The sequence below is a fragment of the Triplophysa rosa genome, linkage group LG18 (assembly GCF_024868665.1).
Source record: "Triplophysa rosa linkage group LG18, Trosa_1v2, whole genome shotgun sequence".
NCBI lineage: Eukaryota > Metazoa > Chordata > Actinopteri > Cypriniformes > Nemacheilidae > Triplophysa > Triplophysa rosa.
Window position 1 is genome coordinate 13,208,399 of NC_079907.1, and position 16,889 is coordinate 13,225,287.

Genomic DNA, 16,889 nt, shown 5'->3' on the forward strand with positions numbered 1-16,889 from the left:
AAAGATACAAATTTATTTAAGCCATAAAGTAAGAAAGCCCATGCATTAAATCCAATTAATTGCAACCCAACTGATTCAACAAAATGAATGATCATGATTAATTTAGCATAGTTCTTCTGCTGCAAGATATACTGTAGACCCTAACATGTACAGTAAACTGTACCAGAATGTTGCTATGCAACCAAAAAATAATGGTTGTCTATGGGCACTGTGCAGTAATACACATACTGTAGAAGCTAGATAAAGAGGTGCTATCGTACATGCACAGATTTTTGGCCAATTAGCACCCAGGATTGAAACTAAGAGTGGTTTTAAATGACAATATTACATCAACAAGTTTTGAATAATCATGAAGGGGTTGTTAGCATATGTGGTTGTGGAAAACATAGCTGATTTTAAAATTAGAATAACTTGTCAAATGAAAGCTTTGTCCTTTCAAAAAAACCTATGGGTGGCAAAATTTTATAAAGTCACAATATCATGCAACAATATTTTAATATTACCATTTCAAAGTGAAATGTCATTTCACTTGTGTCATTATCGCCAAAGCAGTAAACGCCAGACTGTGGCTGTCATGGTTCTGTCCCATCTAGTCTTGCTTTTCTTGACCTAGTGACTAGAATCATGACAGAACCTCAAGTTTTGTGTGGAGAGAAACATATTATTGTCGGCCAAGACATAAAGTGCTCGTCTTTGGCCCCGCCCCTCTCGTTTCCTAGTTTAGCTTCCAGCCTGTGTTTCATTACCCACACCTGCCCATGGTTATCTCTTGTTAGTTACCCTTTAAAATACCCAGGTGTCAATTGTCCTGTGCTCGTTTGTACTACGTTGTTTGCCATACATTCTTTGTGAGTTTTAATCTTGCCTGTTTATCGTTATCCTGTCCTATTGTTCCTGATCCGGCCTGTTTAACTGCCCTGCCTTGTTTCATTCATTTTATAGTTAGTTCGACATTGTCATGTTTGGTTCCTGTCTAATCGTTAGTCTTGTTATTTAGTACCCTTGGTTTATCCCCCTCGTGGGAAGTGTTTATTTTTCAGTTTTGTATTTTAGTCGTGTTCGTGTATTACCCCATCGTGGGTGTTTTGTTTTGTCCCCCTTGTAAACAAAGTCTTGTCTTTCGTACCACCGCTGCCCTGCACTTGAGTTTTCTTGCTTCTTGCAGCCTCCCTGACAGTGGCTCTCTCTCACATAAACTGTTCAGAAACCAATGTTTATTAAATGTGAATTAAAAAGTTTGAAATATTAGGATTTTGCTTACACAAACCTATCATTTCACTTTAGAAGACACTAATCAATAAGTCTTCTTGATTACTTTTATAATGGATGGGTGGGCTTTTAAGAGCTTTCAAAATTGTGGCTCCATTCAACAGCTTAATTAAAGTAATGAGTAAATTATGAGAATTTTCATTTTTCTGTTAACTTTTCCTGTAACCAACTGAAGTTGTATGGATTACTTATGTGTACTTTTTGGAGTTTCAAAAAAATTAAGGACCATTCAATGGCACTATAAAGATAAGGAGAGATTGAATATTTTTTTTAAAAATAACTGTTTGTATTCAGCTGAAGAAAGAAAAGTCTTATACACCTGGGATAGCATAAGGGTAAGTCAGAAGATTTTCTACTTTGGGTTAAGTAGTCTTTTAAAGGGGTCAAATGACATCGCTAAAACGAATATTATGGTTTGTTTTAGATGTAATGCAATGTGTATACACGATTTAAGGTTCAAAAACGCTGTATTTTCCACATACCGTGCATGTTTGTATCTCCTCTTTGCCCCGCCTCTCTGAATATGGAAAATGAAGATCATCAAGCCATACATCAACTTTGCCAGCGTGACATGAGCAGGATGTAAAGGATTGGTAAGGTTTTATTAAAAACAATATGATGTTAAATAGTTAAAAACTATAGCTAACTGTTTTACCTTTTATATACGAGGTTATAAAGACTATAAACAAACAACCATATAAATCATACAGAGTTTGTTTGAGATCGAAACAAGCATTCGTTTTTAGTTGTCTCATCTTTTGACAGGGTAAAAACAAAGAGTATTTCTTTTCGCAATGAAACACACAGCATCTCCGCGACATGGCTGCAACAGTGACGATACAATGAGATTTACAGGTACGCCCACCTTACTTGCATTTAGATTTGGGCGGTCTTAGTCAAGTCATGTTACGAAGTGACGTACATTCGCCGGGGTGTGGTTATACGAGGCGTTTCAGGCAGGTCTGGGTGAGCATTCGCTTTTAGATAGAATGCATCTTTTGTTCCCACACTTTAATTTTTGTAATTTTACGTGTCTAATACATGAATGGGCAACTTATAACACACCAAAGACACAGAAAAACATGTATTCGCGCCATATGACCCATTTAAAGGTAACTTGCTTATAGGCATTAAATTGGTAGAATATTTTCAAAAACCTAGTACACAAGCTTGAATCAAGTGTGAACAATTTGCTGTAAATGGACTCTTTGCAAACAGCGTCAATAGAAAGACGAATGACAAAGTTATTAATGTAATAGGCTTTAAAACATGAACAGAATAATACATGTTATTTTAAAATAGTCTCCACTTGGGTACATGACTTGGGTTTGAGTTGAGGAAAAATGGTTTTTGACTGTTTCTTATGCACGGTTACCTCTTACAGTCACAACTAGCAGTGTTTGATTTAAGGTGTTTGTGCTGGCACATAACTAAAATTAATACAGGCTAATAGATTTATGCTGTTTCTATTGGGAGATCCTGTTACAGTAATTAGTTTGAGCTGTTTCGCTGTTAAAAGCCCCAGTTGATCTGTAGTCATATGCAACTGTGCCTCATGAATTGCTATAAAATTCAGGTCACTGATACAGAATTTAACTATAAAGAACGAATTCACACTGGGCTTATGTCTTTCAAGGTATGACCAAAAATATAAAGGCATTCTATTTTCAACTCCTCTTTCTTTCTCGCCAAAGCCATGGGTACTCTCGTAATGCCAAGCTGTGATGGTAATAGAGCACAGCATTGTATCCTCCAGAACTGTGGCTCATATAGTGAATAAAGGTCTAGTAATTGTGCATGTTCGCTGAGGTAACAAGACCGTTTTGATAGGATCATTCAGCACACTGTGGGTGAGCATCTAGGTTTTATGTCAGCTTGTCAATGGAGGAAAATGCGCGGAGGAAAAAGCAAGGCAGGATTTTAATCTTTCGATCCATGGTAGTCTCTCATGACCACTAAAAGTTCTCATGACCAATCTGACAAAAAATAAATGTAACCTTGCATTATATGTTGAAAACATTTGAGTTGTACAGTCAATTGATTCACTTTAATTCAATCTGTTAACTAACCAGCTTTACATTAAAACATTAATGACAGTTAACCATCAGCACATTAAAGTCTGATGTCTCTTTTTCTTATTTCATGTTTGAAAGAAATAATGTCACGTTTATCATTTGAAATTCAGACTTTATTAACTTCTAAAGTGACAGGATTTAATCATCTTCTCTGTGACAGGTCGTTTCACATTCCGGTCTTTAAGATATGGAACAAAATGTCAGGTATCTCTTATCCATTCTTCTCTTATCCCTTCAACTCTTTGATGACTTATTGAAACAACCACAAGTTTGAAGTATCTTTAAGCTGTAAAACACATCTTTAAGGTTTAACTGCAAGGTCTCAGTATTCGCCACTGACGGGTCGACCTCAGAGTTAAAAAAACTCTCAGGCATATTTAAATTCAAGTAATCCACTCCATAATCTCTGGAATTACTTGCTCTTCCTGTATCGGTTCTCATTATTTCAAGTCAAATCATTATCTCATATGTGTAGCCCAGAGGATGGTATTAGATCCCTGAGGTCAGGTCATTCCACATAATTACACTCAGGGCTATGAATTAGGAGCTGGTACCGTGTGGCTAATGATCATGATTGTCGAAGTAGAGGTTGGCCGTCATTACTCTAATCCTGCTATTTTTCTTTTAGAGGACAGAACTGACATTATAGCGAAGGGTAAAGGGTAAAATCTGTATCAAGCTTGTTACGTGAGATTCCATGTAATGGTTATCGGAGTATATCATTATTGACATACTAAGAATGTTCCATTTTTTCCTGTTGCTTATTTTATCGCGCTTCTATTTAAAAGTTTTTAGTTTTGGTTATTTAAGGGAAAAAATGGTTCTACATGGCATCACTGTAAAAAACCTTTTGTAGCACCTTCTTTTTAAGAGTGTTGGATAAAAGTGTCTGCTAAATGCATAAATGTAAATTTCCATTAATCGCCAAATAGGGTAATATTGTTACAAATCAAAATCAAAAGATAAACAAACAAGTCAAATAAATAGAATCTAGAACCATCTTTGGGCCATTTAGACTGTACAGGAGCATGGCTTGAGAAAGTGTATAAAAGGGATCTGCGCTTTCAACAACTTCACATCTCTACAGTAAGCATTGCAGCGAGGAAACTGTGACATTATCTTTGTAATGAGATAAAAGGGAAATTTTTCCAGCTACTGGCTCACATCTTCAGTGTCAAGCAAAATGGATGCCTCTGAGGGGGGCTTTGATCGTCTTACTCTGTTTTGTGTTATTTCAACACAGATGTATTTAGGGAGTTGATAACCACCAAGGGGGTGATGCAATCACTCTAGAATCATAACAAATGAGAGTTTGAACATGTGTGATAAAGTCATTCATTTTGAACTGTTTGATCCCAGTGTTAAGCAATATAATACACACAGTGGTGTAGTGGTGCCAGGCAAAGTGGGTATACTGTTAATTTATGCCCCCATTTTTAAAGCGGCCCAGCAAAGGATAAACGCCTCAGTGTTGTAATGCCAGGTTTCCACCCTGGTTTTATGCACATTTTGATGTTTCGTATCAGAAATGAGTGATGGCCACAGAAGAGGTGTAGATTCTGCAATCAATCCTAGCCTAGGCTAAGTGAAGAGACAACCAGGGCAGTAGCAGGATTTTAGAAATACCAATGTCAAAAAAATGTTGATTTCCTTGATATATGTGTATTTTAAGACTTTTAGAGTGCAAATTAGATAACAATAGCTAACGTACAACTATGTCTGTCTTTTCATGCAGCATCACTAAAAAAGTAAACTCATGGTCAATATTTTTATACAAATATTATTATACAATCTATGTTTCGTGATAGAACATTTGGGTTTGAAATGACACAAAGGTAAACAAGTGATAACAGAATGCAGTTTAGACTATCCCCATGTTCATGTTTTTATTGTACTAATTGACGATAGATATGCACATTGTCAGTACAATTAACTAATACTTTTTAATTCATGAAAAAAATTCAGACATATAATTAATGAACATTGACATAATTCTTATTTAAGATGTTCATTTATTTTAAACGTTTTAGGTAAAATTAGGGTCTAATTTGCTAAAACTGTGGGAACGGATTGCGAAAGCGTGCGCACAGTTTATGAATTTGTGGGTACAGATTTAAAAAACTGAGGGGACGGTTTACAAAACCGAAACTCGTGGGTACAGTTTATTAATCCGAGAGCACGGTTTTGTAAACTGTGGGAACAGTTTTAGAATCTGTGTGTACGGTTTTTTAAACTGAGGGAACGAATTACAAAACTGTCGCCTCAAATTTGCGGGTCTTGTTTTTCTCTGACGGCTGACCAGACGGGCTACGTAAAATTACAAAAGTTGCAGATGCTTGTTTTTATTTATTTAAAGTCACCATGCAATCAAACAGGAAAAAATAATAAAAATTTAAAAAGTAAAAAAGAAAAAAAAAAATATAAAAGAACAAAAAAATAATATTTTATAAAAATAAACAAATAAAATATAAAAAAAAAAAAAAAAAACAACTCACCCTCTCAACAACAACTCTTCACCACATGAGGTCAGCAACAAAAAAGAGGTAGGACTATACTGACTGTCCAATGGCGAGGCATTTTTAGCCCTCCCCTCCAGAGCCATTAAGAGAGAGAGTTCTGCCAACGGAAGTCCAAAATGCTGAAAAAACACGTGATTCATGGAGCCTTCAGATAGTTCCAGGAAGTTATGTTTTCTCTTACGATGCTTTATTTCTTTCATTTTTTATTCATTAAATGGCTTTCGTCTTTAAATGGGTTAGAAGTTTACCTCAGTTGGTCTGTTTAGTCGCAGCTCCATGCGTTACTAGTAACTTCCGGGAACTATTGAGAGCCTCCATTGCTGTGAAAAAAACAGTTCCATTGGCGTCAACGGAATTGACGCGACTCTCTCTCTTACTCAATGGCTCTGCTCCCCTCCATGCCCAATTTACAACAAACCAATCAAAAAGGTTACGGCAGAATAAAGCCCCGCCCTAAATTTTTTCTAATTTCAGAATTTATCTTGTCAATCGCAACTTCCGTTTCACGGTGACTTTAAAACAGGTAACATTTAAGAATATAGAAACAGAATTAAAGAACGAGAAATCATTTAGAAGTTATGCATTTGAAATATTTGCAAACATTATAGCTGTTTTAACCACAACCTAAACACACCCGAGTAAGCCATACGCATTAGCATGAACTAAGGTCTGGTCATGTTTTTGTCTTGTCACACTGACATTACCTGAAACGTGTAAATGCTTTCGGCGTTTTGTAGTTTATGTAACCGGTCCCACTCATGACTGGATTTTACATTCGGTCGTTTACCATGTTGAAGCGGGTCAAGCGCGCTCACAGTAAACGACACCACGGGCGCGCAAACTCCCCAGAGCTGTGGAAAGAGGAAGAAATAAGCGACGCAGCCAGCGTTTTGCACGCGTTTTTAGACGCGGCATTTGAACGACCCCTGTCATTTCTATGATAAAACATTTAGCTGCCTAACATTGCGCTCTTTCACAGTTAAACTGACCTCGAGCTGGGCTCCTGTCAAAGCAACTCCCGCCTTCTTTCATTTGATTGGACAGTAATGCTCGGTCGGCTTCCTTCATTTGATTGGCCATCTCAATTAGATTGATGAGCGCTTGTGGAACGCTGAGGTAGATCAGGGCTGCGTTCAATCCCAGACAAAACGTTTTTTAAACGGAAACGGTGGTGCGGTTGAACACCCTGTTGAGATGAAGCAAGAGTTGAACTATGGCAGCGGAGAAGGCCATTCTTTGTGTTCTTTTTGAAGAATTTTCGGAGCATGATGAAATCGGTATAAATACGTGTTGAATACTGCAAAATACATCTCTTCTAATATCTTCAATTGTTGCGTTTACCGAGCTGCAGCGGACACATTTAAACGACTTTACTTGGACCCATTGTGCGAGCTGTCTCTTTAATACCAAGTGCTTAGGCTATATACCATGTTGCTGCTGATTGGGCTGACATTCTTGACACACCCACCAAACAAGAGAAAACGTATCTCAAACCGTGTTGCAAACCGTTTCCAGGAAACGTGTCGTTCAACCCGGAAACCGTAGCAAAACGTTGCGTACCGGTTTGAGCTTGAACGTGCCCCAGATCTGAGACCAGTTGCGTTTTCTACAATATTGGCAGCAGTTCTTTCAGTTTGTCCTGTTATTCGCGACTTTTGTGACACACCTTGGAAAAATTACCGAGGGTATACGCCGTATACCAGTGCATACCCTGCACTACACAAGTGGGTATACGCAATGCCGACCTAAGTATACACCGTATACCTGCGTATACCCTCGACTACACCACTGAATACACACAACAGCAGTGCCAGCCCACAGCGCCGTGCTCATGAATGGGTTTCAAAACCGCTTTGTGCTCTTCTTATATTTGTTAACCTTAGAATACAAGATCTAACAATTTGCCCAACCAGCAAATGCCCCCTTTTGCCACACAAGCAAAACTAGAAACTGGATTCTTTTTTAATGTGTATAACTTTTAGTAAAGGTGCATTATACTAGAAAATATGGAGCAATGAGAAACTAATTTCGAACTGTCTTAGTCCATTTTCACACCAATTTGAATATAGTCCATAGGTTACGCTTAGCTCATGGGAAAAGAGAAGAGAAAGTAAGCAACAAGCAACTTACGCATGTTGGTTGCTCTCGCCTGCACGGTGTCATAATGCTGTGTGTGCATTCCGATGGCCTCCTCGTGCTGAGCCTGACGAGCACCTTGCATCACACTTGCCACCGCTCTGTTAAATAACAAGCAATTTGCCACATTTAGTATTATAATGAATTCTCTTGTTTTGATTTAGAGAGAGAGAGCGCGCGCACAGGAACACAGTATACAATGATATAACGTCAACATTTATTAATTCAGTCATATTGTTATCGCTGTCTATGGTGCTGATTTACGCAGAACATCATTTCCACTCACAGAATGAATGAGCGCTCTTTCAGCAACCTGCACACTGTGGGTGCATCGGAGTTCTCATCGGAGGCTCTGACCCACTGTATCAGTGGCAACGAGAGATTCCCACCTCCACTATCCGAGCTGAGTATAGCTAAATGGTAAAAAAAACTAACAACTGGACGTTATGCAACATGCTGTAGGCTAATCTAAAACGGGTTTATCGCGTGTGTGTTGATAGACTTTGTTTTTGAAAAAGCTTTACCGTTTTAACCCTCACAAATATCCAATTGATTGTCGTTGTTTTTAATAAAGAATGCATATTTATAAACAAAGACATAACAATAAAATGTAAAGGCACAGGAAAGAAAACCAACTCTGAAAACGAAGATTGGACCTCAATGAAAGGGAAGTATTTGCTTAATGCCTAGATAATTTCTGCAACCTCAACGGATGAAGCGAACAATAACTCTTGCATTAACAAAAAAAGTTAAGCACGCTACTTTTATTCATAATCACAAACAGAATTGAATATATTTTGGCATTCAAAGAAACACCAAAAAAAAAAAAACACTGTCCCTAACTTACCGAGACATACTTTCTCTGTGAGGTCTGTGCGCCTTTTCTAGTCCAAGTTTCGTAAATATCCCGACTAGTGCCATGATCGCCACTACTCCACATATTACATAAACAATCATGTTTGTTTTATCCTTGGTTGGATCATGTCTTGGGTCATTTTTCTTATATGGTGTCTGTCCCGTTAACCATATTGGCGTATCGTAATTTTTACAAGTGCTCTGATCCAAACGAGAGTTTTTATAAGCGCAGCAAAATCGGAAGCCACAAGTGCCGCAACAATACAAATAATTGCCAGTTTGGCAAATGAACGGCGGGTCCCACTGTCCCATGACATCGTAGTAACCCCGACATTTGTCCTCTGTGTGTGGAGGTTCGGAAACGCCACTCTCCTCATCCCGGGACCCATTGGATCCTGAGAGCATTATAAAGCCCTCGAGTTGCTGCTGCGCTTCTCCGTCCGCGCAGCACAGCAGCACCAGAACTTTCACCAAGAAGTATTTTAAGAGCAAGACTGTCCGTTTCATCCTGAAGTCTTCCTTTAGAGGACAAAGAGAAACAGTGAAACGAGTTGGTTCTACCACTGACAGAAGGGCATAAATCCACATGAGTGAACAAAGCCATTCGGGGAGGTTTGCATTTTCAAAAATCTTCTTTGGTGAGAGGGGGCTAAATTACGACCACTGATTCTGTGAAGTCCATTTAGAGAGTTGCTTATCTTAATTCCAGTTATTATGATGATTCTTAAATACTTTCATCCCTGTGTAAGCACTGCGCTACCCCGAAGGCTGTCTGTGTTTCTGAAGATGACAGAAGTGAGATGCAGGAGCGCAAAGGCAGAACTCTAGAGCGCGTCTGAGAAGGAGAGAGAGAGAGAGAAGAGGAGGAGACATGGGAGGGATTGGCTACGAACAGACTAGTAAAATAAAATCATAATGAAATGTTGCTCTGTAACATCTGTACTGTAGCATAGAGTTTGGTTTTACAACGACTTAAACCGATACGAGGCTCGTGCAATTAGAAACAAAGTATAGTCTGTAACTAAAAAAAGCAGTTTTAGTGCTAGCTGTGCTTGAAAAAGGCAACTGTTAAAATGGTACATGATTTTTTGAAGACCAGCATTTATTTGCGCAATGTATGGGGCTGTGGCCACCACTTCTAGAGTCTTTATCAGTGCAATTCTTTTAGAGAGATTGTTTAAAGAGCCACTTAGTAACTGTAAAAAATGTGTGATGTGTGACAACGAGTGATATTTTTTTTAGCAATTCTTTAAAATGTAAAAATATGAAATTTCATTATATAACGTAAAAAAATTAAGGATTGTTGGCCAAATTAATTTAAATGTTTTATGTTTTCTCTATTCTGGATTTGCAGCAAATAAATAAATAGCCTAAAAGAAAACTATTGTGCTCTGTTTTATACGCACCTGTTGGTAGGACTACTTAGGCCTACAGTTGTCTATAGATAAGTGCATTTTGTTGATAAGTTATATATTACATATTACAGTAGGGGAGACCGAGAAAATAGTAACATTTTTTACATTTTCCTCCATAACTCACAAACTACTTGAAATACACTAATCATCCTTTGATGCACGAAAGAAATATAGGTGCACTAATTAATAAAACAATTTATATATTTTCACTAATAAGGACAAGACTATAATATTAAACTAAATGCAATAAGTCAGTGTTACAATTCCCCCCTTGGTGGGGGCGATTGTAGTGTTTGGGGGCAAAAGTAACTTTGAAAAATAAGTTAAATTAACCCAATGTATGTCAAATAAAAATCTACCTCAAAGTAATCATTTTACTGCTGTAGTATTTAATAACAGATTTTATTTTGTATATGATTCAAATGACAGAGAAAGTTCTGCCATGAAACTCTAGATGGCGCAGTCCTATAGTCTAACCTATCTGACATCATAACTTTACCACATGACGCATCTGATTGATTCCTTCTGTATCAGCAGCCAACGAGCTTGCTTCTCAACGTTTAAATCGTGGCTAGTGATTGTCGTTGCAGTGCAGCGCGCTTCAGAAACCCTCCCCATTCCCCAGCTCCACCTGTGCTACATGGTGATCATGTACGCTACGGGGGTTCATATACTGTATGTTTAGCAGCAGCAGCAGCATTCCTTACATACACACAGCAGCATGTTGTGGATGTATTGGCAGTAGCAAGTCTATCAGAAAACAGCTAGTGTCCTTGGTCCACCGCAGCAGCAGCAGCGTAGCAGATCTATTCTGCCAAGACCAAATACATGTATTTCATGTAGAGCCCTCCCTATCGATTCCTCGATTCCAAGGCGTTGAGAATCGAGAGTCGATCCCAAAGGTTGGAACTCTTTAAGACCCTTCATAAGCACAAGCACTGCCCCTTAGCTGATGTCATTGGTCAACTGAATCACATTAGTTTCTTGTCTAAAACAGCACAGACTTCAGAAAAAAACTGATGAATGAAGTCTAGAGCTGTGGAATGACATAAACTATTCGCATCCATAAAAGTAAAAGCTTTGTTTGCACACACACAATGGAGATATAATTACAAGTATCCGCACATTTAACATATAAGCACGTTTGCTTTTCAGACGGACTGTCTTCTCTTACGCTCTATACCGATGAGCTCAGTATGTACAGTATATAACAACATATTTACTTGGACGTCTGTTTAAGGCTGTTAAAAGCTGGACGAAACTTTTTCAACACCTGTCTGCACTACTTGCATTTAACCGTAATATTAATGTAAACAGTATACTTTTAATACAATTTACTGTTATTATTACTGTTATTGATCTATCTATATTCCTCAAGTATTTTTGTGTACGCTGCTGAATAACTTTAAAAATAGTCATTTGACCTGTGCTTCATTTTTTAAAACAGCTAGTAAATTAGATTATTAATCATATTATTAATGAAACATGGGAGTTGCAGGACAAGATCGACACATTTGGTTAAGGTTTTTGTTATGGAAACAATAAACAATTAATAAATGTAAAAAGTGACAGCTTAGAAAATTGTAACGCATTAAAAATTTGTAAATCTTTTAATAATAAATAAAAATCTGTAGTAAAACAAATTCTTGGAATCGATTCTTTCGATTCCCAAACCAGGAATTGGAATCGAAATTGACTCCAAAAAATTCCGAATCGAACAGCCCTAAAAGTGAGTGAAATTACTGACTAAACGCAACATTGCAATATCAAAATACGTGAGGTGGCCAATCAAATGAAAGGAGACGGGAGTTATTAGTTACAGAGCCGAGCAGTAACCAATCAAATCAAAGAAAATCGGCGCTAGTGTCAAGTCTTTAGCTGTTCAGCAAGACGCTTCAGTTTTGATGTTGAAAGAGTGCTGTGCAACACACCACATACTGTAAGTGACTAAAAACATTCGATATTTGACAACTGTTTAGTGTTTAACGATATAAAATGTTGAACATCCGGTACTGATGCAAACGAAAAAATGCTGATTTACATAAAAAATATGTAATTTACGTGATTCATGTAATTTATAATTATCTGTCAATTCAGCGTTTTATTTGGGATAAGGTTAAGAATAATTGTGTGCATATTGTAAATTAATTTAAAGGTTATCAAAGAAATACACTAAATAAAAAAAGATTAAGTCATCCTCAAGGGCGGTGTGGCTTTAAAAGGGTGTCTATAGGTTGTGGTTAAAATAAAATAGAAATTATTTTTAAAATAAAATCTTTACAAATGGTTAAATGCATTGAACAATAAATTCCACAACCTTTGTATGGTCTGTGCTCAGAATTTAAAGGGACAGTTCACTAAAAATGGGAAGTAATGAAATTATCAAATGTTTTGACAATCAGAATGAACTTGTAATGCAAGATTTATGTGTTTTTCTTTGTATGACATCCCTACATCCAAAACACAGCTACAACTAATAGAATTGGGTGTGTTAGGTTTAAAGTGTGCGTGCAAATAATCAAACATTGACAATAGTGCGCACCAGGTGCGGCGGTAGCAATGGATGAAAGCCAGTGCAGACGGGACCGCAGCGTCGGGTTCCTGTGAGGGAAACAGGGGAGGGTTATAGCCAAGAGAACACTCAAATGGAGACAAACCTGAAGCAGCCGAGGGGTGGGAATTGTGGGCGTATTTTATACATGAGAGTTGTTGGCACCAGGAACTCGAGTTAGTGTCAGACAGTGGAGCATTCTACCCAGATCCTGGTTGGCCCGAGGTCCCCTATCAGAAACCACGTTGACCGGCAGATAATGAAGGCGGAAGATGTGATCAATCATCAGTTGAGCGGTCTCCCGGGAGGAAGGGAGCTTGGGCAGGGGAATGAAATGAACCGCCTTGGAGAAGCGATCCACCACTGTGAGAACCACGGTTTTGCCTCCCGAAGGGGGAAGCCCTGTGATGAAATCAAGGGCGATATGTGACCAAGTGCGGGAGGGGATGGGAAGGGGGCGAAGGAGACCAGCGGCAGGACCATTACTGGTCTTGGTTTGAGTGCACGCCGGACAGGCCAACACAAACTGTCTGACATTTGAGACCAATGACGGCCACCAAAAATGCTGCCAACGTTTCCCGAATGCCTGGATGGCAAGCCAGTCTGGACGAGTGCCCCCACCGGAGGACTTCAGAATGCAGCGCAGCCGGCACCAACAATCTGCCCGCTGGACACTCTGTTGGCACTTGCACGCCTCGGCCGGCCCTCTCTACTCGCTGTTAGATGCCCCAGGAGACAGCCCCGACCACCACCACCTTGGGGAGGATGGCATTGGCCGAAGGCTCCTCCTCGGGTGCCTCGAACAGACGGGAGAGAGCATCAGGCTTGATATTTTCCGATCCAGGCCGGAACGAGAGGGTAAAGTTGAATCGGCCAAAAAAAGAGTGCCCAGCGTGCTTGACGGGCGCTCAGCCTCTTGGCCGAACGGACATACTCGAGGTTCTTGTGATCCGTCCAGACCAAGAAGGGCTGAGCTGATCCCTCCAACCAGTGCCGCCACTCACCCAAAGCCAACAACTCCCTGTTGCCGATGTCGTAATTATGTTCAGCAGGGCTGAATCGATGGGAGAGAAAGCACAGGGGTGCACCTTCCCATCGAGGACAGATCGCTGTGATAAGACCGCGCCAACTCAGACATCCAATGCATCAACCTCAACAATGAATTGGAGCTCAGGATCTGGAACAGACAAGACAGGAGCAGAGATAAAACGAGACTTTAATTTATCAAAGGCATCCTGAGCGTTCGGATTCCACCTGAATGACACCTTGGTGGAGGTTAACGCCGTGAGGGGTGCAGCTACCTGACCAAAGTTCCTGATGAATCGCCGGTAAAAGTTGGCAAAACCCAGGAAGTGCTGCAGAGCCTTGCAGGAGTCGGGAATGGGCCATTCGGCAACGGTCTTAACCTTATCGGGATCTGCTTGAATACCACTTGTGGAAATTATATAGCCCAGGAACGTAACAGAATTTGCACTTCTCCGATTTAACAAAGAGCTGTTTCTCTAGTAACCACTGGAGGACTCGTCTAACATGCTGGGCGTGTCTCTGGAGAGAGGGGGAGAAGATACATTTTTTTTCCAGATACACAAAGACAAATTGGTTAACCATGTCACACAGAACGCGGTTGACGAGGCCCTGGAACATGGCGGGGGCATTGGTGAGACCAAACGGAAGTACCAGGTATTCATAATATCCCATGGGTGTGTTGAATGCCGTCTTCCACTCATCTCCTTCTCAAATGCGAACAAGGTGGTAGGCATTGCGAAGGTCTAACTTAGTGAAGACCCGGACTCCCTGCAAAAGTTCGAAAGCAGCAGACATTAGAGGTAGGGGTACCTATTCTTAAGAATAATGTCATTCAAATCACGATAATCAATACAGGGGCGCAGAGAGCCGTCCTTCTTCTAAACAAAGAACCACGCTCCAGCTGGTGAGGAGGAGTGGCAGATAAGCCGAGACCGGAGAGAATCAATATGTAACGGTCCACAGCCTCTCTTTCGGGCCCTGATAGGGAAAATAAGCGACCCCTGGGCGGAGAAGTACCCGGGAGGAGATCTATGGCACGACCTCCACCCGGAGAGCGAGCTCAACGAGATGTTCCAACTTCTCGGGCATGTCCATAACAGACAGCTCGTCAGCAATGGTGTCATTCAACCCCTCCAGGAATCGAGCCCACAGCATGACAGCATTCCAATCGCATGCTGCGGCGAGGGTATTGAATTGGATGGAATAGTCCGTTATGGATGTCCGACCCCGTCTCAAACGAGAGAGCTGGGCGGCCGCCTCCTCTCCTCGGACCAATCGGTCAAACAGCCGTCCCAGACGGCTATTCCCGGGCCCGGCCAGAGAGAAGGGTGAGGACATAGCTCACTTTAGATGCCTCAGCGGCATAACGGCGTGACTGTAGGTTAAATACTAGAGAACACTGTGACAGAAATGCCCGGCAGGAATTAGGATCACCGTTCTACACCGGAGGGTTGTTGGCATGCGGCTCGGGATCCCGGTTGCTGTCGTCTCGAGATGGGGAAGGCCGTCCAGCAGCCTCGGTCTGCAGGGCCTGAAGACAAGCTGCCATTTCGGCCAACTGGGCATTAAGGACCTCCACCTCGTGGACCGTAGAGTTAAGTTGAGTGGCTTTATGCCCCAGCATTGCTCCTTGCTGCATCAGAGCACTGCGCATGGGATTAGTTCCCACAGAGTCCATTCTTTTCGTTCTGTCAGGGTACAGAGCATGAAGACTCAATAGCGGGTTTCACAAAGCTTTATTATATAGCACAGACAGGGAGATATGACACAGTGCAGAAAAGTGAGTAGTTCCAGGAGACGGTGGATACTGAGGTTCGCCCAGGGCTGTTGGGAACCGGCTGGACCAATGGGGATGGTGTGTAGGCCCGAGGAAGAGAAGGCTGACTGTCGTGAGCAGAGCCATCCTCCCGGACTGTTAACCTCACCCAGGCAGACGATGAGACGCCGGGGAAGAGAACTCCTAGAGCACAAGCTCAGAATTCCTAGAGCACAAGCTCCCCCAGGTGAGAGAGAGAGATAGTCCAGGGCGGGCGCCCGCTTCCGCCGAAGAGCCAGAGGCTTTAGAGTTCGGGGGCCGAGGGGAGGTGATGGGTGTCCGGATGCTCGGTGGTGTCCGCGGTCGACGGTGACCCGAGCAGATGGATGATTAAGGGGGTTGGCGAACTAAAGATGCAAACAGGGGGAAAAAAACTAAACAAAAAAAACACCTGCAGCCTGGGCAGACAGAAAATAAAACCAATCGGTTAATCAAAATAAAAATAAGAAAACAATGGAAAAAAACAGCAATCCAAAGGGAGGCAAATATTCCAAAAGAACTGGAGAAAATAATCCAACAGAGTTGAGGAAAAAGTTCATCCACTCGACAAAACACGAAAAACCACAAAACTAGGCTAGATGTTAAATCCACTTGGCAAGGCAGGGAAAATAATCCACACAGCAAGAAAGAGCTCCTTCTCGACAAGACTAGATTGCTATAATGCCGGTTGCAGTGTGGTCATACAAGACGAACGCACACCGTGCAAGAAAACACAGAGGAATAAATAGGGTGAAAGTAAATGAGCACCAGGTGTGGGGAATGAGCTAAAGGGAAAAATTAACGAGGAGACGAGGGGGCCGGGGCACATCAACACGTGGACAACGAGCACGTGGCAACTGTCACAACAGTACAACGTGGTCGAAAACATTCACACATAGAGAAAGCGGAAAAAAGGGAGGTGGTTAAACCCGGGACCTGACAGTATAGGCTATCGGTCAAACAGGCTCATTTTTCTTAAAGAGATATTTCACCCAAAAATGACATTTATGTCATCATTACTCACCTTCGAGTTGGTCCAAATGTGTATCAATCTCTTTGTTCTGATAAACACGGAGAAATATATTTGGAATAATGCTTATAACAAAACAGATCTCAACACCCATTGACTCACATAATAGGAAAAAATACTTTTGACTACCATTGTTTTTTTCCTACTATGGTAGTCAATGGCTGTTGAGATCTGTTTGGCTACAAGCATTATTCCAATATATTTCTCTGTGTTCATCA

At 40.8% G+C, this 16,889-nt stretch overlaps 1 protein-coding gene across 1 annotated transcript in view; it reads right to left on the reverse strand.

The window, feature by feature from the left end:
* The window catches only part of shisa9a (shisa family member 9a), a 39,359-nt gene extending 29,695 nt beyond the window's left edge, over window positions 1-9,664 (reverse strand). Inside the window, exons 1-2 of the mRNA XM_057359019.1 lie at window positions 8,847-9,664; window positions 7,994-8,100 (exon numbers count right to left, since the gene is read on the reverse strand). Coding sequence (XP_057215002.1) covers window positions 7,994-8,100; window positions 8,847-9,442 — 703 coding nt within the window. The 5' untranslated portion in view covers window positions 9,443-9,664. The remainder of the gene's footprint in view (window positions 1-7,993; window positions 8,101-8,846) is intronic.
* Between the last annotated feature and the right edge of the window lie 7,225 nt (window positions 9,665-16,889).